Source organism: Meles meles, chromosome 21 (assembly GCF_922984935.1).
Source record: "Meles meles chromosome 21, mMelMel3.1 paternal haplotype, whole genome shotgun sequence".
Classification (NCBI taxonomy): Eukaryota; Metazoa; Chordata; class Mammalia; order Carnivora; family Mustelidae; genus Meles; species Meles meles.
The window spans coordinates 34,619,829-34,645,727 of NC_060086.1; the positions used below are offsets into that span (position 1 = coordinate 34,619,829).

Genomic DNA, 25,899 nt, shown 5'->3' on the forward strand with positions numbered 1-25,899 from the left:
AGGCTCTCTGCTCTGTGGGGAGCCTGCTTCCTCCTCTCTCTCTGCCTGCCTCTCTGCCTAGTTGTGATTTCTCTCTGTCAAATACATAAAATATTAAAAAAAAAAAATCCCTTTCAGGGGCGCCTGGGTGGCTTAGTGGGTTAAGCCTCTACCTTTGGCTCAGGTCATGATCCCCGGGTGCTGGGATTGAGCCCCACATTGGGCTCTCTGCTCAGCAGGGAGGCTGCTTCCTCCTCTCTCTCTGCCTGCCTCTCTGCCTGCTTGTGATCTCTGTCTGTCAAATAAATAAAATCTTTTTTTAAAAATTTTTTAATAAATAAATAAATAAATTCCCTTTCAGTTAGGAAAAAAGAAAAACCACTTATGCTTGCCAGTGAGGCACTTCCAGGTTCATTTTTCAATTGTGGTAAACTTGGCCTAACATAAAATCCACCATTTTAAAGTTTACAATTCAGAACTTGGTACATTTTTAAAGAATGAATAAATGGACAATAATCCGAGATACTGGGTGACCTCTGAAGAGTCCAGTCTGTTTAAATCTAAAAACGAAATGTCCCTGCTGACTCCACAGAACAGTGCCAATCATCTTGGTAGAGGTGGGTGGAGAGCAGGAAAACAAAGGCAGCCGAGGAAGATACACCGCCACTCGCTGCCCATCGGTGGCCTTCTAACCCCGACCGGCTCTCCGCCTCACTCGCCCTGCGCCAGCCTCGCTGATCTCCCTGATGCTGCTCCAACACGCCAAGCACGCTCCACCTGCCCAGCCCTGAACAGAAACCACACCAGGCAGTGCACTGAGGAACTGAACACGGGGCATCTGTTACAAAGACTTAGGAAGAGCTACAAAGCCAAACAGGAGATAATGAGACCACCCAGAGATGACCAGTGTCAGAAAGTCACCCTTCCCTGAAGCCAGAGGAACAGAAGGAAAAGGTGCTGTTCAAGCCTGTGAGAGATCCCTGAAAGGGGATTTAATAGCAGAGTTCGTTTCAGTTGCAGAGAAATAAAGGCAATTCCATCCTACTTTAAAAAAAAAAAAAAGGATCAATGTAAAATGGTGCGGTCACTGTTGACAACAGTTCAGTGGTTCCTCAAAAAGGTAAACAGAGAATTAGCATAGGATCCAGCAATTCCGCTCCTAAATGCAGACCTGACAGGCAACAGCCAGACTGTGGCAGAAGCACCAAGGAGGACAGTAAAACAAGAAGACCGAGGCTTGACCTGCGGGCCACACAGGACGCCCACAGACCACAGAGGGAGCACGCACTGCTAGACATGCCGCTGGAGCTGGGAGGAAAGGCTCCAGCCTCCCTCCGCCTCCCCCCTTCAAAACTCATCACCACCTCCCTCCGGCCAAGCAGGAAGACAGTGGGCAAGGGAGCCTGGGAAACAGTCTGCAGGGAAGGACAGAGAATAAATTTGAGAAAAGAGGCAAGTGACTCTAAGCTTTTCCACCCACTGAACAGAACAGGATTCCTTCCCCAGGTGACCGTATGGCTACTTCCCTCCTTCTCTGAGGTCTCTATTCAAAAGTCCCACAAAGACGATCTCTCACCACTCTGCGCAAAAGAGTGAACCCCCACCCCACTGTTCATCAAAATCTCTCTTCTTCCTGAACCCCCAGATGCTTCCCAGCCTGCCCTGAAGCAGCCAGGTGACTCACAGTCTCCACCAACCCAGGGGCCTTCCACAGGCCTGCCTCGCTCGTTTCTGTCGTCTGCCTGGCCCCTGTGAGCACCTCAAGTTGGAGTCCTGAGCTCTAACAACTCAGCAGAGTACACCTGGCATTCACCCCTGGTCTAAAAGAGTCCTCAGCCCGCCTTTATTACAAAGCGGGAACCTTCTCTAGTGCCAAAAGAAGGACTTCAGAAGCTTGTGTCTGGTTTCTTTTTAGGGATGTACCCCATCCTCTGCTGACGAGTCATTTTCAGGCTGACGCGAACAAAGCAAAAGACCCACGAATCCAAAAAGCCAGACCATTATGAAAAAAAACTGACAACTTTGAGGCCAAATTTACTAGTTTTAATTTACTAGACCTTGGGATCAAACACCTTTAAAATAGCCAGAGGTCACCCTTGGCCAAGAGGCAAGAGGTTGGCTCTATGAGAATCTAAAACACTGGGACAGTTTCCTGTCCCTTCGTAAGTAGCCACTGGCCCAAGCACTCGGGCACCCCAGCAGTCAAGGACCCTACCCAGGGCCCTGCAGACATCCCCATAATCTAGGAACTCACAGGTTAACACCTAGACCGAGGGGGATAGCTGTGGCTCTGGCTCTCTCCCTAAAGCCAGCAGTCCCCCAACCGGCTGTTCAACATTCTGATCACCACCCCTGGGCAGAGCTCAGTCTTTTCTTTGGATCTTACACCGACATCCTTCCAAGGTCTCTTGTACCAGGACTAGCTCATTTGCAAGTTCATGAATACAACAGAGAAACACAAAGAGGGAACTGAAAGCCGAACCGGGATGGCAGGGTGGGGGAGCGGACTTCCCCTCACCAGCAAAAGGATGGGCCCGGTCTTCTCCTGGCACACAAAGCTTCCTCCAAAAATACTTTTCTACAGAAATGAAGTTGTTACCCAAAGTGACCCAATGAAGCAAAATATAAATTCGGTTTTGAGTTAAATGCAATCAACTGTTTTCAAAAATCCCCACTGAGAATCAAGGAAGTCAGTCTCTCTAATTTTATAGCTGGATGCATATTAATACCACCTGCTCTCAGCTGACTGTAAGAAGACAGACAGCAGAGGGTGGGGTCTGGCTTCCCGGGACCAGGAACAGCAAGTCCTCAAGTCTGGGTCCTGGAGTCATCATTCTGAATGTCCTTTTTGGCGGCCAGGCACCTTGCCATGCACTGGAGCTACCGAGAAGACCAAGAATAGTCCTAGGCCTTGACCATCGAGAGAGACAGTTGAGAAAGCAGGAAGTGCCATAAATCATTTTGATGAGAGAAGGACTCGGGACGATTGAGGGGTGGGGGAGGGTGGGCAGAAAGGAGACACCTAGAGGAGGAGCACAGGACAGCTGAACCATGTGAGGAGCTCGTGAACAACTTTTGGAGGGAAATCTGAAATTTCAAGAGACAAGAGATCAAAACCACAACGAGCTACCACTTCACACCCATTTGAATGGCTAGTCTCAAAAAAGAAATACATGAGGGACGCCTGGGTGGCTCAGTTGGTTAAGCGGCTGCCTTCGGCTCAGGTCATGATCCCAGTGTCCTGGCATCGAGTCCCATATCGGGCTCCTTGCTCGGCGGGGAGCCTGCTTCTCCCTCTGCCTCTGCCTACCTCTCTGCCTACTTGTGATCTTTCTCTCTCTGTCTCTCTCTCTGTCTCTCTCTAACAAATAAATAAATAAAATCTTTAGAAAAAAAAAAAAAGAAACACATGAAAACAAGTGTTGGCAAGGATATGGAGAACCAGGGGCCCTGTGCGCTGCTGGTGGGGACGGACAATGGCGCAGCCGCCACAGAAAACCGTGTGGCGGGTCTTCAGAAAGTGAAACGTACCACTGCCATCTGATGCAGCAAGGCCACTTCTGGGCACTTACCCAGAAGAACTGAAAGCAGGATTTCGAACCGTTATGTGCACACCCGTGTCTGTGGCAGTATGGCCATGTTCGTGGCCAACTAATAACTAGAGGCACCCCAGGTGTCCATCCACAGAGGAGGAAATAAACAAAGCGGTGTGTGGACAGACGATGGACTACTATTCAGCCTTAAAAAAGAAGGAAACTGACATACGACAAATCCATGAACCCTGAAGACACTGCAGTAAAGGAACTAAGCCTCAGGTATGTGGCGTGTAAGTAAGCCTGACCTGTACGACGTACTTAAACAAGACAAACCATGGAGATCGAAAGCAGAACGGCAGGTGCCTGGGGCTGGGGGAGGGAGAACGGGGAGTCAGTGTTCAATGCGGATGGACTTTCAACATGGGGAAATGAAAATGTTCTAGAGACGCATAGTGGGGATAGTCGCCTCATGTGTGCTCTTAAAATGGTTCAAACGGTCATTTATATGTTAGGTGTACTTTGCCACAATTTTAAAGAGAGAGAACAGACGTTTGAGCAGTTAGTGTATGAGCGAGGGCTGGGGAGGAAGGAGGGCAGCGGAAGGGTAAGAACAAAGAGCACTTCCAGACCTGACAGCTTCAGGATTCTACAAACCAGGCACGCCGTTCAACACTGAGGGCTTAGCCACCTAACCTGGTCCCTGAGCAGTGACAAAATAGAGGTACTGAAGACCTTCTCCCCGAGAGCATCTAGCATTAACGCTTTAGTTGCTGACTTATGAAGAGGTCCCAGGAGTTCCCCAGGCAGGGGCTGTGGCCAGAGGGGAACTCAGAGGACTCGGGTCATGATTTATTTATCAACTGGACAGAAGTGTTGCAATGTCTTGCCAGCCAGCTGCCTGTTAGCCCTCAGTGTGGGGTAGGGTTTAGAGGAAAAGCAGAGACCGACAAAGCTGTGAGGGGACAGACCGTGAAAGCCATGTCAAGGAGGGCGTCCCCTATCCCAGCTCTACAGAGAGCCAGGACAGAGCTTTAAGTAGGGGGCAGGGAACAGGCTGATCATGGAAGAGCCCCCCACAGGCATAATGTGCAGAGTGGGTTGGGGAGGATGGAGATGGAAGGCAAAAGGACAAAACGGGGCAGAGGGGAAGGACAAGGAGGCTGCGAGGAAGCCCGAGGGCTGTCCAGGAAAACCGGGTGAAAGACAGAGCCATTCACAAAGCAAGGACCACAGGAGCAGAACGGGGGTGGAGAAGAGGATTCAGTCTTTGTGAGGAGCTTGTGGTACATCTGGATAGAGACACGTTCAGAGAAAGGGCCCCAGGGAGTGATGTGGGCTGCAGGCAGAACTTCGAGTAATCAACACAGGGAGAGCAATTTTTACCAAAGAACCCAGACAGCAGGTGTGTGTGTAGAAGCGAGAGGCAACAGAAGAATCTGAAGATGAATGACAGTTCTATTCGGGGCGTGGAAATGATACATAAGAAGGATCACCAAAGTACCAGCAAGTATGGCGGGAGGCTGTGGCCCGCAGAAGAGATGGGGAAACAGTGTTTCAACGTCAGAGGGTCCTTGGTGCCAAGGGCTGCCGAACAGACTTAACTTTTACAGGACAGAGAGCTCGGTAACAGCAGGTGTGTCTCTGGTCCGTTCTGAAGCAGCCTATGACCTTGTAATGGACTGCCCACACATCACCGCTCGACGATCCATGAGTCGTTAGCAAGAACATCCAATTACGAGGTTTTCCCATGAAATGGCACTGTTACGCTCTGAACGTGCCCCTTCAAAATTCCTATGTTAAAATCCTGACCCCTAAAGATGATGGTGTGAGGAGGCGGGGACTTCCGGAGGGCGCTTAGGTCCTGAAGGTGGGATCTTCGTGGAATTGCATCAGTGTCCTTCAGAAAGCGGCTGCAGCGGGATCCCTTGTCCCCTTCTACAGCGTGAGGAACAGTGAGAAGGCACGGGTTACGGACCAGGAAAGGGGGTCCTCACTCAACCACGCTGGCGCCTTGACCTTGGACTTCCCAGTCTCCAGAAACCTGACAAACGGCTGCTGTTTAGAAGCTCCTCAGTCCGTGGCATCATGTTAGGGCAGCCCCCAACAGACGAGGACGGGCACTGGCTGCAGTGGTTCTCTCTCCTTTCTCCAGCAGGAAGAAAAATCATTCGTTTTTCCACACTGCATTCTGTACTGACTGCTTTGGGCATCCAACATCTGCAAAACCCTCCAATTCCAAGCCAGGCTTATGTAGCTTTCCGTCACTTTTAATTCATCTTTAGTAAATTTAAAAATCAATCTCTGCTCTTTTCCTCCAAACTTAATCACTTCCTTTGTAGCACTCTGCAGTGACCCTGGTATAATATACCTCAGGAATCATGAAATACAATACTGGGCCAACTGAAATCATGAAATATCAATGTACTTCTACTGAAGTACTGATGTATTTCCAGACACTATGCTAGGAGCGGGAGAGTCAAGAGGAAGTAAAACGGACATGGTGCCCTGCAGTCCCAAAGCTTATCATCGCCTGACGCAGGCAGGCAACGGACAAGGGAGCCTGGTGTGATAAGGTAAAGTGGGATCCCCTGTCCTTTGTTCTCGAAGACAGGGAGTAGAAAACTTCTTCTCTAAAGGGCCAAATATTAGATACTTCAGACTTTAAAAGAAAAATGGTCTCAGTCACAACTGCCTGAAAGCCACCGTCGTAGTACGGAGATGAATGTGCGTGGCTGCCTTCCAATAAAACTTTATAAAAACAGGTGGCAGGACATGGTTTGCTGACCTCTGCTCTAGGTGATCGTAACTCAAAATACTTGCTGCTGGGCGCCTGGGTGGCTCAGCTGGTTAAGCGACTGCCTTCAGCTCAGGCCATGATCCTGGAGTCCCAGGACTGAACTCCCTGCTTGGTGGGGAGTCTGCTTCTCTCTCTGACCCTCCCTCTTCTCATGCTCTCTCTTTCTCTCAAATAAATAAATAAATAATATCATTTAAAAAAAATACTTGCTGCTTCATTTACTCATGAATTCAAACTGGCGGGGTTGGGAGGCGGTGGGTCATGGTCTCCCAAAGAGCCCTCTTCCTGGAAACAACGTGCCATCATGACTAAAAAAGGAAGAGCTTCTGAGTCACAATCATGGAGACCAAAGTCAAAACCCTGGCTCTGTCAGGATTACTAGGTCTGGAGCATTAGGAAGAGTATTTCATTTCTTTGAGCCTTATTTTCTTCATCTGTAAAATGGGGACACTGTCATTCCCGACACATAGTCACTTCAGAAATAAAACGGAACAACGAACAGAGGGTCTAACAAAGGCCCTGGCTCACGGGAGCTGCTCGGTGTGAGTCATCAGCAAACAGAGAAGCCAGGCCTGTGGTCAGCCAAATTATCAAAAAGGAGCAGAAAACATCCAAGATTAACATGCTAGTCACGACTGTCCTCTCATTTCTGGAGCACAGGCCTTTGACTTCTATTAAAGTTGTCTTGCTTTTCTCTGTTGTTTAAGTTAGGTTGTTTTAGGAGGCTTGTAAGCAGAGCTCTAACTCAAAATGACTTCCAACATTAGGAAATTTACTGTCCCCACACAACATTCAGTCCAGAGGTAGGGCAGGTCTAGCCGTGGTTAATTCAGGAGCTCAGTGCCACTACCAAGGTACTTTCTACCTTTCTGAGCTGCCATCCTTGCTGTAGTGGCTTTTGTCCTCAGACCTGTCCTTCTTCACAGTCACCGATCATTGCCACAGCTCCAAACATCACAGTCACACGCAAACAACCCAACACCATAAAATAAAATACAAAAGAAGCAGACTTCTCCCTTCCCTTTGGTCAGAATTTTGTCTCGTGTCTATTCTGAAAGCAACTACTGGCAGGCTGACAATTATTATGGCTGGCCTGATCTGATCTAGACTCACCCCTCCTGGAGCGAGCTTTAAGCCTCAAGCTCCTGGCGACTCAACATCCGAACAAAATCAGAATTCCATTAGCAAGAAAGAAGGGACAGAGCTGCTGGGTAAGGAATGACCAATTCCTGTTGTAATTATTCATGCAAACCTACGTAACTGGAAGAGAGAGTTACACAGACGGCAGGTCCAGACTCTGGAAATGCAGACTCCCATCTCACCACCACCAAACCAATCACCTGCGGAGATAAATCCAGCACCCCAGGACACAGCAGACTCTCGCTTCTGGCGCTTGAATCCCAGAGGAGACACACTGCATAACGTCATCCCAAGCCTCTCTGGGTCCTGCGTACCCCAGCTGTCAGCACCACCGATTCAAGGGGATCTCAGCTGGGGAGGGACACCGCTTCCCAAGCCCGCTGACGAAGCTGAGCTTGTGGCCTGTTTGTAATCACATCCACGCTACCAACGTTCCCTAACTCAGAGATGTCTGGGTCAAAACTCCCCAAGCCAAAAACACATAAACCAACCAACAAACAAACATATGAAACCCAAATGCTAAGGCGAAAACAAAGACAAAACAAAAAACACCAAACAGACAAACAAGCCAGCTCGGGAATGGGGGATGGACGCAGGCACCGGCTAAAAACCTCCCAGAACTGGAGGAACCCCGCCTGTAAGCTCCCTTCCCCAGGCTACCTTTCACGGAAGGAACACCTGCCACCTGATCTCCAGACAAGCCACGGACAGGGCCACATACACGCAGGCAGCGGTGCAGCAAGAGGAAAAAAGCACACAGAGTGTGGCTTTGAAGGGCCGTGTTCAGCTTTGGAAGATGAATCCAGATCAGACAACCTCTCCCGCAAAAACAAGGGGAAAAGCTGGGCAGTTATTTAAACGGTTATTAAAATAAAGCTGGGGACTTGGGAGCACTACAAAGGCAAGTAACAAAGAACCCAGATCCCCAAGAGAAGGCAAGCCCTCAGACAGAAGTCCTACATTCAGAGCCTTACTTGGCCCTCGAGGCTTCTTCCAGCTACAGAGTTTGTCTGATGAGAAGTGAAGCAGGGCTTTCTGAATTCCCATGAGAGAAGGGAAAAATGTGAGCTCAGAACCAGCAGAGGAGGACGGAAACTGGTTAACGGCTCAGGGATCCAGGGTGTGCTGGATTGAAGCGTCCCCCGAAAATTCATGTCCCTCTGAAACCACAGAGTGTGATTTTATTTGGAAAAAGGCTCGTTGCAGATGTAATTAGTTAAGCTGAGCGACTACTGGAGGAGGGCGGGCCGAAATCCAGCAGGGCTGTTGTTCTCCTGAAGAGAGGACATGAAGACAGAGGCCCAGAGGGAAGAGGCCATGAGAATACCGAGGCCCAGACTGGTGGGAAGCAACCACAAGCAAGGACCAAGGACGGCTGACAACCACCGGATGCTGGGAAGGCTTTCTCCCTCAAGCATCCAGAAGGAATCAGCTCTGCCAACGCCTAGATTTTGGACTCCTGGCCTTTAGAAATGTGAGAGGATCAATTTCTCCCTGCCGCCAATTTCTTAAGCCACCGAGGGTGTGTAAATCTGTCATGGCGGCTCTAAGAAACGAATATGCTTGGGAAACCCCAAATTACCACGTCCTGGCAATAAGGCAAAAGCAGAAATACGTCAGCCCTCGCAAATGCCGGAGCCCAGGCGTGAAAGGGTCCATCCTGGACGGGAGTAAACTGACCTTCCTCTACCCTACCTGCCTGAGCGGCAGGAGTGACTCCCCTCTGAAGAAGGATAAATCATCGCAAGCTTCACGCAACTCTTCACGCACGGCACTCGGTCTCCACTATCAGGCACATGCCAAAGACAAGGATGAATTCAAAATCAAGACGAAAGCAAAAAACAAACAGAAGCAAAAACAAGGGACTCCTGGCTATATAGCCAAGGAGGAAGTTAACAGATCGTCCCCCCAGAAAGCGACTATAAAACTGGACAAAAATGATAACCATTTCCGCACTCCGGAAACTGACTTCAAAGGCTCATCATCTGAGAGGTACTTGTACTTGAAAACTGCTAAATTTCACATGAGAACAATGGGAAGAACAACAGTGGAACAAAAATGACAACAGCGCTCGTCTAAGCTGTCAGGGGCTGGAGGGAGAGTTACCGAGCGTAACAGCACGGGGCCCCTCTGCATAGGGCGGTGGGTTCCAGCCACAGCGAGCAGGAAACGTGGGCTCAGAGCCACAGATCCTCAAGGTGAACAAAAGCTAGAAATCCATATTTCAACAGGAAATATCGTAATTTATAAATGTGGACACCGTACAGGGGCACCAGTTTCCGAACTCAGCCATGCAGGCAACCCTCACCCCAGATGACCAACCGCAGCCCCGCCCTGGCAGACTCGGTATTATCGACTGCAGCGTAATTTCCAACAATCTCATTTGCTCAGTCACTACTCTGAATTCAGCTCTTCTCTCTTCTAAGGGTAATGCTTCCCATCCGTAAACAGAGCTACTGCAACAGCCCTGTGGATTAATTCACCATTACTTATGGTCTCCTGTCACTTTCAATCCAGCTAATTGAGCGAGAGTGGTCTACAGAGGAACAGCAGTGGGCATCGGGCCACAGCCGGTGGAGCAGGGCGCAGAGAAGAGCCAGGAATCTGACATCAGTCTGACCTGGGCTAGAATCCTCAGCTCTGCCGCTTACTAGCTCTGGGAACTTGAACAACTTACGAACTTATCTGGGCTTCAGTGCACCAGCCCGGATGCTCTGTACTGAGGCCTGGGCTTTGCAGGTGCTTTCTCAGGAAGCCCCCAGCACAACACTGGGAGCCGGTCTTGTGCGTGGCCTTATTCTATGCATGAGGAACCAGAAGCTCAGAGAGGGGATGTCCCAGAGAGCTCATGTGTGACGAGTCACAGAGAGGGGATTTCAACCCCATCGCCCAACTCTAGGGCCTGGTATTAAGTCCTAAGCTACAGAAAGGGCCCAGGCCAGCAACCAGCAGGGACAAGGGAGCACAGGGATAATCATTCCCAGCCACGCCTCCTCTTCCGATTCCATTTATCCATTTGGCCTGCCACAGTCGCTCCGATGGCTTTAAGAGCAACCAAGCAGCCACTAATCTCATCTTTCCTGACTCCTAGCAGTTGAAAACCCACCCATGCCCCTTCCCCGTAGGAGGTTTTTGGTTTTTTTTTTGTTTTTTTTTTTAAAGATTTTATTTATTTATTTGACAGAGAGAGATCACAAGTAGACAGAGAGGCAGGGAGAGAGAGAGAGAGGGAAGCAGGCTCCCCGCTGAGCAGAGAGCCCGATGCGGGACTCGATCCCAGGACCCCGAGATCATGACCTGAGCCGAAGGCAGCGGCTTAACCCACTGAGCCACCCAGGCGCCCCCCCGTAGGAGGTTTTTAATCAAGCATTCAATAGCGGGAAAATTTCATTAGCCATGGACTGTCCAGCACCAGTGAATGGTTAACTGCACAGCAGGAAAGATCGACAGAAGCCCTCGGCAGACCCCTGAGAGCTAAGCTAGCCTGGCCTTTCCTCTTCTTCCAATTGGCAAGGAAGCCGCTCAGAACCTCTCTGCAGCAGAAAACAAGGAAGAGACTCTGCTGGCTGGTCAGTCTCTCTTCAGGAGGCGGTGTTGAAATCGTGCTGAGACAGGAAAGGGCAAGAATGGGAACGCTGGCGGTGCCTCATAGATGTGCTGGTGCTCCTTGGATTACCAGCCCCAAGTAACAAAAAAGGCTTGTTTGGCAGACAATGCCCAACGGACACATCCACCAGACACGGCGAGGGCTGGTCAGCTGGGAATGAGGGCTACTAACAGTGACACGGACGTCACAGTAACAAGAGTCAGGAATTTGGCGCAGCAGTCCCAAGCAGGGTCTGAAAAAGCCTGCTCTTTATAATTTTTTTTTTAAGATTTTATTCGTTTATTTGACAAAGAGAGATCACAAATAGGCAGAGAGGCAGGCAGAGGGCGGGGCGGGGGGGGAGGAAGCAGGCACCCCGCTGAGCAGAGAGCCTGATGTGGGCTTGATCCCAGAACCCTGGGATCATGTCCCGAGCCCAAGGCAGAGGCTTTAATGCACTGAGCCACCCAGGCGCCCCAAAGCCTGCTCTTTAAAACGCTGGGGAAGAGGGGCACCTGGTGGCTCAGTTAGTTAAGCATCTGACTCTTGGTTTTGGCTCAGGTCATGATCTCAGTCATGTGATTGAGCCCCACACTGGACTCTGCGCTGGGCGTGGAGCCTGCTTAAGATTCTTTCTCCCTGGGATGCCTGGGGGGCTCAGCCGGTTAAGCACCTGCCTTCGGCTCAGGTCTGGGATCGAGTCCCACATCAGGTACCTCACTCACTGGGGATCCTGCTTCTCCCTCTTCCCCTGCCCCTGCTCATGTGCGCACGCTCTCTCCCTCCCTCTCTCTCTCTCTAATAAATAAATAAATAAAATCTTAAAAAAAAAAACAAAGATTCTTTCTCCCTCTCCATCTGCCCTTGCCCCCACCCCCCCACCCCCTGCTCCCACACACCCGTTCATGCTCTTTCTCAAAAAAAAAAAAAAAAAAAAAAATTGGGGGGAAGAAGGACACAGAATGTTTCTCATATGACATGATACACTTTTAGGTCCAGATCCAGAGCACATCACTTTAAACAGCTTCCTCTTCTGTCCAGTAGAGAAAATGAAAGCCCTACTACTCGTGAGGCTGTCACGAAAACTGAATGAGTTTATTGATATAAAAGACTAACGAAGTTCCAGCTTGTGCCAAGCGCTCCCACGTGTTAGATTATCAGCGCTGTCCGAGTCCTCCAGACACACAGGGGCGCGGCACACGACCTGGACGACACTAAAAGGGATGGCGGCAGAGCCGTCCGCTCAGACACCTACTGACTCTGCTCTTCCTGCTGCTGGTGTTGAAGACGGATTAGTTACGAAACGTCATGCTGTCCCCATGCACCGAATTAAAACACATCATCGATCTCCCAGCAACTGCCACGTGCCACTGGTGACATAAGCACCTTGGCTGCAGGACCCTGAGCCCCCAGAGATGAACCCGCGGCTCGGAGGATTCTGCAAAGGACAACAGGTAAGACATCCTCACACGTGGATTTCTGCACCATCAGGCTGCCCCCATCCCAGTCCCACACAATGCCTGCCTTGCCCGCTATTAAGAAATAAATAACAACTTTTTAGAAAAGACTACATCCTCTGCTCTGCAGCAGGCCGAGCAGTACCTGTTTCCGTTTTGCTGGCGAAGCCTGCTGCCTGTTTGATCGCGGCTGCGGTTAGCGCCAATCCCCGGCTCCTCTTCAGGCCATGCTGCAGGACGGCCTCAAACTGGGCACACAGACAGGTTACCCTGCGAGAGAACCAGTGATTCATCAGTCACCTGTGCAGGGAGAGAGACAACCAGGGCAGCCCCGGCACCCCCCGGAAGGGGGTGAGTCACCAGCTCTAAACCTCGGGTAGGTGCACACACCTGACACCTGGATTTATGGGCCAGTAACTGACATGGAATTGACTTGGGCCCCTCAGCACACCCCTCTCCATGTGTGTTCATTTCACATACCTCCAGGAAGCCCTACACAGCCTAGCTATATTCATCAGACTCTTGAAAGCATAGTAACAACTCACAAGAAAGGAGGGGAAATGGAATTGGTGCCAGCCAGCAGAGGAGAAAAAAAATGAAAGCCAATTTAAAAACAAATCAGTCTGGCGTGGGGAGGGGCGGGCTGCTAATTGTATTCAATTCACAAACTCCAATTCTAATCCATATCGCATGTAGTTTAAGGAACCAGATTATCTTTCAAGAGATTGAATGCAGCAGCCTGCCAAATTGGAAACATTGTATAATTTCATGCCCTGTTACATACACTAAAAAAAAAAAAAGTGTATGAATTCTGATTCTTGTTCTTTGTTTTGTTGTAAGGGATTATAGTGTGAAGTCAGATCCAGACTTGATGGAATGAACTTTCAATTAAGTTACTACTGTGGATTCAATTAATCGTTATTTCTCAATAACCAAAGAAGTAAGAGCTTCACAAACATCTTGGCAAAGAGATGAAGTCAGAACTACTACCTTCTATTCTTTACAATCCTCCCAGGGCTCCTGGGCACCTAGGCCCATTGAGTCTATAGACTTTAAGGCCCTTCCATTTGCTCACACAACCTGTGTTAAATCCTTGGGGTGCCTGGGTGTCTCAGTCGATTAAGCGTTCAACTCTTGATTTTGGCTCAGGTCATGACCTCAGGGTCATGAGATCATGCCCCACATCAGGCTCCACGCCAAGCGTGGAACCTGCTGAAGACTCTCTTCCCCTCTGGCCCTCCCACCCCACTCATACTAGTGCTCTCCCATGACCCTTCCCCTCAAAAAATATTAATAATAAATCCTGAACTCTTCCTAGGTACCAGGCAGGACTGTTCTAGGCTCTGAGGATACAAAGAGCACGGTCTCTGCCTCACCACACGTGCATGGTTCTAGCAGAGGGAGATCCACAAAGACGCTAACCGGACCATTTCAGTTGATGGGAACTCCGAAGAAAATAAGACCAGATGAGGTGGAAAGTGAAGACACACAGGAACAGGCTTAGATTCTGGGGCCTGGATGGAGGTAACTTGGAGTCATAACCTGGATGAGACAGGCACAGCAGACAAGGCAGAGGGACCCCAATGCAAAGGACCTGAAGCCATCACCATCTGGCTCAACCTTGCCCAACTTCAGGCATTTCCTGTTCCACTCACCTCCACACCTGTAGTAGTAATACTCCAAGGGTTTACTGCTCTGTGGGCAGTAAACTATTTTCATACCCATTATTTCATTAGCTCCTCCCATCAACATTATTATATATGGGTGAGGCAGGTATTATCTCCACTTTACACCTAAGGAAACAGGCTAAAGGCATTTAAGAGACAGTACATGAGTACATAATAAGCAGCATTATAAGACTATATAATTAACAACATCTGTACTCCAGCCCTACCCAACCCCAAACTGATCCAAAGCAGCTTCCAGATACACCCCATACCGAGGCAAACATGCTGATTCTGAGACAAATGCCCTCTCTTTCCCTACCTCACCTTTACTCAAGTCATCCGTCTACACCAGAAAACCCTAACATAGTGTCAGCAAATAACCAGCCCTAGTACGTTTACTCTCCATTCCATGCTCATGACAGACATTACTAAGCCATCCCAGCATTCTAGGCCGCCACTGCCAAAGATCAAAGTTGGCCCTCACAGGAAGGAAGCCTAATTGGCAGCCCAAACCTAACACCTGTCCTCAACGACACAATTTGGTTTCCAGCTCCTCCCTCGGCTCCCCTGCACCGAGCTCAGTGTCTGGTACCCAGTACACACTCCATCAATGCTTCTTCTGTGGCTAGGTAAGTGAGTAATCTTGAGCCCTGAGTCCCAGAATACTCCCCCACATTCAGAGTAAGAGTGACGTGACCTAGGCAGAGGTCACTCTTACTGTGAGATGTGCATCTGCTACTCTCTCTACACATTCACACAGGCCCCCAGTTAAGGGCTTCCTGAAAGCCGGGTCACCTAACAAAACCATCTAGGGGCTCCTGGGTGGCTCAGTGGATTAAGGCCTCTGCCTTAGGCTCGGGTCATGGTCTTAGGGTCTTGGGATCGAGCCCCAAATCGGGCTCTTTGCTCAGCAGGGAGCCTCCTTCCCTTCCCTCTCTCTGCCTGCCTCTCTGTCTACTTGTGATCTCTGTCAAGTAAATCAATAAAATCTTGGAAAAAAAGAAAAAAAAAACACCTAAATTCCGGGAACCAAAACAGTCATGGCAAATGGAGCCCAACCAAAGTCCTCTCTTGGGAATAACTAAAACTCCAGGCTGTGTTTAGAGTTTCCATAATAAAGCATGGCCTGGGGGCACCTGGGTGGCTCAGTCAGTTAAGCTGCTGCCATCAGCTCAGGTCCTGGTCCCAGGGTCCTGGGGTCGAATGTGGCACTGGGCTCCCTACCCACTGGGGAGTCTGCTTCTCCCTCTCCCCCTCCTCTGGGCTCCTGCTCTCTCTCTCTCTCTCTCTCTCTTTCTCAAATAAATAATTTTTTTAAAAAAAAATAATAAAAATGAAAATACATTTCAAAAAATAAACCACAGCCTGGATTGTGAAACAAATCATCTGCAAATATAAAAATTGAACCAACAATCCCTGTTAGTTTACTTGAGTCGAATCCACAAGTCAGGGGTTGCCCTGCCAACTCCAGATAATATCTGGCCCCTAAAGGGAAAGGAATGCAGGTGAACAGCACAAACCCAGCCCCCATGTAATGATTGGGTTACATCATCAGTATTACCTTCTAGATGCGGACAGGTCACAACCAACCTAACACAGCAGAAAACTCAGGGGGAGTACTAATCGTATAATTAATTATTATGATGACTACCCTGCCAAAGGCCATGCTATTTATCGCCCTTCCCATGTGCCCTTTTCACTTCCCCACTGGACGTGAGCTTACACCTACTGGTCATTCGAGACTTAGCTCAAGGGTCCCCTCCACCAGGAAGCCTTCCTGAGTGCCTCCTTATTCTCAACTTCTTTCTACTCCAGCCCTTGACCAAACTCTCCCGTTAATGATCTGCTTGAGAGATGCCTCCTCTTGCTGACCCGAGTTCTCACCTAACAGGGATCGTACCTGTTCATCTTCGTTGTTCCAGCACCTAGCACAATGCCTGGCTACCGCGGTAAGGATGACCGAATGCTCGCTGCCCTGGGGGCATGCAGAATACAGATGTAATGGACATTTAGGGGAGAGACGCCTCTCAGGAGATCTTGTATAATTTATAATCCGGACACAAGCCAGTTAAGACCAGGGAATCACATCGAACACACTTGGCAACCACAGGCACCTACACCTCTTTAGCTCATGGTGGGCACATGACAGGCACTGATTTATAACCTTGTCATGCTTAGGTTTCTGTTTCTTCTCATCTTTACTCAGTTGTCTGGTCATTCCTGCAAAGTGAAAGGAGCACCTGCACCGGTGGGGCTATTTTCTCACCTTGGTCTCTCCTATTTCCCAGAACGCTCTCTGCGAACGCATGCGGGCATCGCTGCGGTGGGGCAGCCGCCTCCGTGGCATTTCATCACAGCTAACTCCTACTGCGAGTCAGTGAACTGGGCGTGTTTGTAATCAAGTGGGGAAATGTAACAGCGAAGGTTTTCTTTCTTTCTTTTTTTTAGAGCACCAGTCAAGGGACACCTGGGTGGCTCAGTCGGTGAAGCATCTGCCTTGTGCTCAAGTCATGATCACAGGGTCCTGGGATGGAGTCCTGAACTGCGGTCCTTGCTCAGCAGCCAGCCTGCTTCTCCCTCTGCCTCTAGCTCCCCTACTTGTACACTCTCTCTGACAAATAAATAAATAAAATCTTCTTTAAAAGTTTTTTCAAATAAATAAAAGCACCAGTCAAGAAAATCACTTCAAGTTTTTATGCACACGACTGGTGACCAGATGAACGGATAAATAAAATGTGGTATCGTCAAGACAATGGATTACTACTCGGCAATACGAAGAACGGAGGTACTGACCCGCGACGACAAAGCGGAGCCTTGAAAATATTATGCCGATGGAAAGAAGTGAGACCCAAAAAGCCACAAGTTGTAGGAGTCCATGAAATGTGGAGAGAAGGTAAATATTTAGAAACCAAAAGTCAATTAGAGGTTGCCTAAGGCTAGAATTGGGGATTAACTGTCAACTTGCATAATAGAAAATAGGTATAAGGAAAATGTTCTCAAACTGGGTGTGTTGATGGTTGTACAAATCCATAAATTTATGGAATTTTAAAAATCACTGCAGGGGGCGCGTGGGTGCCACAGTTGGTTAGGCAGATGACTCTTGGTTTCCACTCCGGGGGTGATCTCAGGGTCACGAGATCGAGTCCCACAGTGGACTCGGCACTCAGTGCACAGTCTACTTAAGACCCTTCCCCACCCTTCTGTGCACCCTTGTGTCTCTCTCTTTCTAAAATAAATAAAAAATTTTAAAAATCACTGCATTCTACACTCACAAGATGTAGTTTTTTTATCGTATGTAAATTAGACTTCAATAAAGCTCTTAAAAATTTAAAAAAAAAAAAAAGAAAGAAAGAAACTTGGCACCTGAGTGGCAGAGTCAATTAAGCATCCAACTCTTGGTTTCCAATCAGGTGGTGATCTCAGGGTCTGAGATCGAGCCCCACGCTGTGGTCTACGCTCAGCGGGGAATCTACTGGAGGTTCTCTCTCCCTCTCTCTCTGCCCCTCACCACCAAACTCGATCACGCACACATGCTCTCTTCCTCTCTCTTATAAATAAGTAAATCTTTTATAAAAAACTGCCCTTGAGGTGTTCAGTAAAGCCTGATACAGGAACGAAGAAATGGAAAATTAAATACTTTGCTCCTGTTGAATTTAAAACTATCTACCAACACCCGCCCAGCTGGACACTGTGTGAGCTTAACTAGTTTACTGCTGAAATTCTGCAAGCATTGGTTTTCCTGAGCTCTGACCTGTATTTCAAGACTCCTTATCCTGCCACAGTAATCTATAATAAGGTTCTTAAGAATCCTGTACCCTTTTATGGCAAATGTCAGAACAACTGACAGGATCAGCAATAAAAGCTGCATTTTTACGAACGACATCAAATTAACCTTACGAAAAAGGGCATATTTCAAAGTGCTCCCTTCACTGTGTTACAGGAACCTTTGGGGGGAAAACTAAGTACATGATGGAAATGGACCAGATTATCCTCATGTGGAAAGCTCCGATGTCACGTGGCATGGAGTCAACTGTACCCATAAAAATCAGCCAATTAACAGCATCAGCCACGTGTCAGACTTAGGACAGTACAGTCCCCACTGGCTGTACTGTCACAGGGGTCCCTGCTCTACACTTATGTGTAATAAAGTAAGTTTTCCGAAGGTTCACCTCCTTTAGCCTGTAAATTTTCCTGGCAGATACCAATCGTGGACGGCAATCTACAAGTCAGGTAAAGGTTTAGGAACGAAGATCCTCAAAACATTACCTACACCTGGGGAACGTTTAAAAGCACGAAGGATCTGACAGGGGGAACTGGCTCAATAAACAGCCTATAATCGAATGCTCTTAGCCCTTAAAACTCATACCAAGAGCTTATAATGAAAACCCACAAGTTTGTAACACGAAATGAAAAAGAAGCAGGATATGAATACATATATCAAGTGGGCTCTCAACTACGCTAAAAAAAAAAAAAAAAATCCTAAAGGGAATTATGTGAAAACATGAAAAGCCACTTGGTCAAAGAATTGCTGGTGATGTCTTTCTTGCCTTTATACTTATCTGAACCTAGCTTCCTTCCAAAACAAATATTAAGGAAGTGTTCATGTCTCAAGAACCAGAAATATTGCTACCTTGAGCTACAACAAATGTAGACATCCAATTTAAAAGTTATGGTGAAGGGCGCCTGAGAGGTTCAGTCGGTTAAGCATCTGCCTTCAGCTCAGGTCATGATCCTCAGGTCCTTGGATCCAGTCCCGAAGCAAGCTCCTTGCTCAACAGGGAGCCTGCTTCTTCCTCTGCCTGCTGCTGCCCCTGTTTGTGCTCATTCTCTTTCTCTCCCTCTCTGACAAATAAATAAATAAAATCTTTTAAAAAAATTTTTTTAATAAAAAATAAAAGTTACGAGGGCTCTCTGCTCGGCAGGGAGCCTGCTTCCCTTCCTCTCTCTCTGCCTGCCTCTCTGCCTACTTGTGATCTCTGTCAGATAAATAAATAAAATCTTAAAAAATAAATAAATAAATAAAAGTTATAGTGAGGAAAAAAGCGTACAACTATTTTAAATGCTTACAGAGAACTTGAAATAGCATTTTTTACCATGAACCATGAGAGACTATGGACTCTGAGAAACAAACTGAGGGTATTGGAGGGGAGGAGGTGGGGTGTTGGGAGGGCCTGGTGATGGGTATTATGGAGGGCACGTATTGCATGGAGCACTGGGTGTGGTGCATTAACAATGATTCTTGGAACACTGAAAAAAATTAAATTATATTAAACCAAAAATAAAGCGGGGCGCCTGGGTGGCTCAGTGGGTTAAGCCTCTGCCTTCGGCTCAGGTCATGATCTCAGAGTCCTGGGATCAAGCACCGCATCGGGCTCTCTGCTCAGCCTGGAGCCAGCCTTTCTGCCTACTTGTGACCTCTCTCTCTCTCTGTCAAATAAATAAATAAATAATCTTAAAAAAAAAAAGAAAGAAATAGCATTTTTTAAAAAGCTTATATTAAAAACAAATTTAAAAAAAATTTAAAATTTAGATTATAATGTTAAGCCAAGAAAAGCAGATCTACAAAAATATAAAAGTGTTTCCAACCCCCAAATAAAAAATACTGCAAAAATTAAACTATAACATTAAAATTTGATTTTTTCAAGTACACAAAATGGGGCAAGGGAATTCAATTTACAATAGTAACAAAAGTAAAATAAATCCTACTTTTAAACAAGAAAGATAAAAGTTCTACACAAAGAAAAGTGTAATATTTTCTTAAAAGATATAAAGGTCAAAATAAATAGAAATACCATTTCCCTGAATAAGATGTATTAAAGTAAAACTTTCATTAATTAATGCATAAGTTAATTGTGTATACATCAATTAATGTATAAATTGAATACAATTCCAATAAAAATCCCAAGGATTATAATAATAATTCCAAGGAACTACTTGGCACAGTGTGGTTTTGGGGGCAGGGATAAACATACAGACGGAGTATAAGGAAACTTGTCATAAAAAATCCAAACCCAAACAAATATGGAAAAGTTAAATATAATAATAATAGCACTTCCATTCAGATGGGCAAGAATGGGCTGTGTAAGCAGAGGCAATGACACAAGTGGCCAGCTACAGGGCTGAAAGAAAAGAAAAAGAAACTTGTATTTCAAAGTCCAGACAGAACAAAATTCCAGATGGATCAGGAAAAATATAAATGGGAAAAAATAAAACTGTCAAAGTAATAGAAAAACATACGGAAGAACCTCAGGACAGGATACTCTAAAACCAAAATTTTTTTTTTAAAGATTTTATTTATTTATTTGACAGAGAGAGATCACAAGTAGGCAGAGAGGCAGGCAGAGAGAGAGAGAGGGAAGCAGGCTCCCTGCTGAGCAGAGAGCCCGATGCGGAACTTGATCCCAGGACCCCAAGATCATGACCCGAGCCGAAGGCAGCGGCTTAACCCACTGAGCCACCCAGGTGCCCTAAAACCAAAATTTTTAAGGTTCATTTGGGGCACCAGGGCGGATCAGTCAGTTAAGCATCTGACTCTTGGTCTCAGCTCAGGTCTTGACGTCAGGGCCATGGGTTCAAACCCCATGTTGGGTTCCGCACTGGGCATGGAGCCTAAAAGGTTCATATTATTAACTGCATAAGATTCTTAACTTTCAATATGGCAAAAAATACCATAAACATGGTAAAACAAAAAATTTTCTCCAGAAAATACTTATAGCACATATTACTGAAAAGGGATTAAAAGCCATAATACATGGAGAATGAATAAGAGAAAGACAAGCAACTCAAATGATAATAAACTTTTCAAGAAGTCAACAAACAAATCATGAAAGGGAGAAATACTGGCCAATAAACAGGTGAAAAGATATTCAGTCTCACCAGTGGCCAGGAAAGTATCCCAGTATTAAGATACCAATTCAGGAATGTAAGCTTTAAAACCAATCACAGACCAAGCATGAATATCTGTAAATAAGCATTGTTCAAAATATAAATGTGAATCGCTCAGCTTTCTGCAAAGAGATCAGACAGTACAATTTTTTTAAGATTTTTTAAATTTACTTTTGTGAAAGAGAAAGAGAGCACACACGAGAGGGTGGAGAAGCAGAGGGAGAAGCAGACTCCCCACTGAGCAAGGAGCCCGACACAGGATTCGATTCCGGGACCCTGGGATCACGATCTGAGCCAAAGGCAGAGGCTTTAACTGACTATCCACCAAGCGCCCTAGACAGTACAATTTTTTTAAATGCCCATATACTTTGACTCAGAAATCCCACTTCTAGGAATGTATCCTATAAAAATAAAAGCACCACTAATTAAAAAATGAGCAAAAAGCATAAACAGACATTTCACCAAAGGGGATAGGCATACGAGCACGGGAAAACATGTTTAACATCATTAGGGAAATGTAAACTAAAACCACCATAAGGCATGACTGTACGCCTGTAAGAGGGGCTAAAAGAGGAAATCACAACAATACCAAATGCTGGCAAGAACGCAGAGGAACCGGATCGCTCACACATTGTTGGTAGGAATGTAAATGGCACTTTGGCAGTTTCTTATAAAACCAAATATGCAAATATCACCTACCCCACAACTGCACTCTTGGTGACTATCTCAGAAAAATGAAAAAGTTATGTTCCCACAAAAAACCTGTACGTGAATGTTTACAGCAGCATTATTTGCAGTAGCCAAAACCTGAAACAATCCAGATGTCCTCCAATGAGTTAATGAAGAAACAGAGTTTGGTCCCCCCACACCACGGAATGGGAATCACACCAAGTGGGGAAAACCCAATCCCAAAAAGTTACACACTGTGTGATTCTGCTAATATAATGTTCTCAGAGTGTCAAAATGAGAGAACTGGAGGACAGATTGGTGGTTGCCAGGAGTCAGGGACGGAGACGGAGGGTACAGGAGGGAGGTGGTGTGGTATAAAAGGTCAGCGGGCGGGATCCCACGACAATGAAACTATTCCATTACCCGACGGTGGTAGTGGACAGCTGCCCTATGCAGTGACCATGCTGCACAGAACACACACACGTGCACACACACACAAATAAGGACAAGCAAAACTAGGGAAATCTGAAAATCTATGCTAGGGTTTTATAAGGTGTTATTACTGTGGGAAACTGGGGAGAAAGGAAATCAGGGATGACTGGGTGGCTCAGTGGGTTAAGCAAATGTCTTGGCTTCGGGTCATGATCCCAGGGTTCTAGGATCCAGCAACATGTAGGGCTCCTTGCTCAGCAGGGAGCCTGCTTCTTCCTCTGTCTGCCACTCCCCTTGCTTGGGCTCTCTCTCTCTCTCTCTCTCTTAAATAAATAAATAAAACCTTAAGATTCTATTTATTTGTTTATTTGACAAAGAGAGACGGTGAGAGAAACACAGACACACACACACTTTTATTGCAGCACAGTTTACAAGAGCAAAAGCAAAAGAAGAACTAGAAATAACCTGAATATCCATTAACAGGAAAACAGTAAATAAGTTCTAGTACCTCCACACTACAAAACACTACACAGAAATTTAAAGGGAATGAGAGGTCACATCTAATCAACCCTAAGAAGCACCACATTCCACCCCCCCCCACGCATCTTTGAAACCCAGCTGTGCCTCATAACTGATGAAATTATACGATTAAAACTGACATTGGTCATGAAGAGCCGTTGACAGTAAGTTGCACCATTATGTTACTGACCTGGAATAATCTCCATAATACCAGGTTTGAAAACAAAAACATTGAGGTGCCTGGGTGGCTCAGTCAGTTAAGCGTCCAACTCTTGATTTCAACACAGGTCATGATTTCAGGGTTGCAGATGGAGCCCTACATCAGGTTCTGTGCTGGGCGTGGAGCCTGCTTAAGATTTTCCCTCTCTCTGGGCGCCTGGGTGGCTCAGTGGATTAAGCCGCTGCCTTCGACTCAGGTCATGATCTCAGGGTCCTGGGATCGAGCCCTGCATCGGGCTCTCTGCTCCGCAGGGAGCCTGCTTCCTCCTCTCTCTCCGCCTGCCTCTCTGCCTACTTGTGATCTCTCTCTCTGTCAAATAAATAAATAAAATTAAAAAAAAAAAAAAAAAAAGATTTTCCCTCTCTCTCCCCCTCTCTTTCTGCCCCTCCCTACCTCTTCCCCTTACTTACATTCTCTCTCTCTCTAAAAAAAAAAAAAAAAAAAAAAAAAAAAGGCAAGTTACAGAGTAATATAAATGGTATGGCTCCCATTTGTCAGAAGTAGGAGAAAGGAGTGGGTTCCAAAGATGATGTTCTCTCAATCACTGGAATCTTCTACCATCGTTTGAGTAGACTTAAGCATCCCTGAAAATTCATGCAAATTCATCTAGAGCAAGAATCATGAGCATTGAGGCTGAAGGCCCACATCCCAGTGTGACAGCACCAGCATACGAGGGCCCTCCCCCCACCCCTTGCTGGGCCAGGGGTCCCGGGACCTGAGAATCAAGCCAGCCTGATGTTCTCAATGAGTGCTGTGTGCTGTGGCCCAGAGCATACTCTGTCCATGCTAAGTAAATGGAATGAAAGCAAACTGCTGCCCAGAGATAAAGGACCAAAGAGATCTGTGAGAAAGACAGCAACCATCTAGAAGAAACTAAAACTGGCTTTAGTTTTAGCTCACAGGCTAGAAAAATAATTCTAGGTAGATTAAAGACTTAACTGTAAACAATAAAAATCTTACAAGAAAAATTGTTCATTTATTTATTTTTTTAAAGATTTTCTTTATTTGGGGCGCCTGGGTGGCTCAGTGGGTTAAAGCCTCTGCCTTTGGCTCAGGTCATGATCCCAGGGTCCTGGGATTGAGCCCCGCATCGGGCTCTGCTCAGCAGGGAGCCTGCTTCCTCCTCTCTCTTTCTGCCTGTCTCTCTGCCTACTTGTGATCTCTGTCTGTCAAATAAATAAATAAAATCTATTTTAAAAAATCATTAAAAAAAAAGATTTTCTTTATTTGACAGAGAGACGGAGAGCAAAAGTAGGCACACAAGCAGGGGGGGTAGCAGCAGAGGGAGAGGGAGAAGCAGGCTCCCCGCTGAGCAGGGAGCCCGATGTGGGGCTCCATCACAGGACCCCAGGATCATGACCTAAGCTGAAGGCAGACACTTAACTAACTGAGCCACCCGGGCGCCCCCACAAGAAAATTTTAAAAACACTGCATGCACAATCTAACATTGGGAAGATCTTTTTAAAACAAGGAAAACTTGGGGCGCCTGGGTGGCTCAGTGGATTGAGCCGCTGCCTTCGGCTCAGGTCATGATCTCAGGGTCCTAGGATCGAGCCCCACATCGGGCTCTCTGCTCCGCAGGGAGCCTGCTTCCTCCTCTCTCTCCGCCTGCCTCTCTGCCTACTTGTGATCTCTCTCTCTGTCAAATAAATAAATAAATAAATAAATAAATAAATAAATAAACAAACAAGGAAAACTTCTGGGGGACCTGGGTGGCCAGACCAAATAATTTTTGGTCATGGACACAAGGTACTCAGAGGGAGGGAGAAGAAGATAAAATAGAGAAAAAAGAGGCCAAAAAAAGGTTGACAAAGAACGAAAAAGAACTCAAGCCGGGGAGCAGTGAAAACTCACAAAGCAGTAGTCTCTGAGACACTGTTAAGTGTGAAGGTGGCAGACAGGCGTGTAAAAAGAAATCAATAAATGTTCTATCAGAAGAGTCAGAAATGAAAAAAAATAAGCAACGCTTCAATGGGTTGAATCTCAATTTCTGAACATTTTCCAAAGTTACTGGTATCAGCCCAGCGACTGTCTTCTCTGGGGCAGACAGACCGCCAGCTCTGCGTCTAGACACAAACACTGCCTGGGGTTCTCTGGAGAATCAGGAATGGGAGTTGGCAGCCGGGAAGGAATCAGCGGAAGGAGCTGGTTCCACCAAACGGAAGAAGAGAACGGAGAGAACACAGGACCCTAGACACAGGAGTGACTAAATAGGAAGCGAGGAAACAGAAGTGATGTGATGCTAAGCCACGGCCCACAGGCTCTTGAAGCTTGGTGGGAGCACGCAGCCTGGGAGAAAGAAAACTCCACTCCAAAGCTTGCTTTAAACCAAACAAAACAGAATGGAAAACAACACACAATTGGTCTGACTTCTGGCCACACCTTAGAGCCAGAGAACTGTCTCATTCAGAGAACTGATGTCTCATTCTCCGAGTCCTGTCACCCCGCCAGGGGGTTATCAAGGCTCAGTCACAAGGCTTTTCAATCCTTCTGTCTCTCCTCCCAACTGCCACCACTCAGCCCGCCCACCCACTGTACAGGGCCACCCCTCATTGCTCGCCAGACCCCATCTCACCCCACCCAGCACCCCCCCCCCCGCCCCTGCACCTCCTCCTGAAATCCAACCCTGACTATATGTTGTCCTTTGTTCTTTCCCCCACCCACACTACACATCGCACGGCACGTGGGACATGACACAATTTCAGGAGGAACAGAGATGAACGTTTTCATGTTAATCATTTCAATGTGCCAAGAAAGACAATCGTCAGCCATCAGGCTTTGATTTCACTGACAGTATTACTTATGACAAGACCAGAGTAGACAGGGCCTTCACATTCCACCGCAAGCCAATATCTGGCTCAGATGGTATACCGAAATAGCAGAAATTGTGAAAATGGAATGCAAATAGCCATGGTTTAAGAAATGATACCCTATGGGGCGCCTGGGTGGCTCAGCTGGTTAAGCGTCTGCCTTCAGCTCAGGTCATGATCCCAGGGTCCTGGGAGCGAGCCC

General features: G+C 47.1%; 1 protein-coding gene across 3 annotated transcripts in view; it reads right to left on the reverse strand.

Annotated features, from left to right (window-relative positions):
• SNX29 (sorting nexin 29) overlaps positions 1-25,899 on the reverse strand; it is a 476,823-nt gene that overhangs the window by 420,275 nt on the left and 30,649 nt on the right. For all 3 annotated transcript variants that reach the window (XM_045993249.1, XM_045993250.1, XM_045993251.1), the window contains exon 4: positions 12,641-12,765. In XM_045993249.1, coding sequence (XP_045849205.1) covers positions 12,641-12,765 — 125 coding nt within the window. The remainder of the gene's footprint in view (positions 1-12,640; positions 12,766-25,899) is intronic.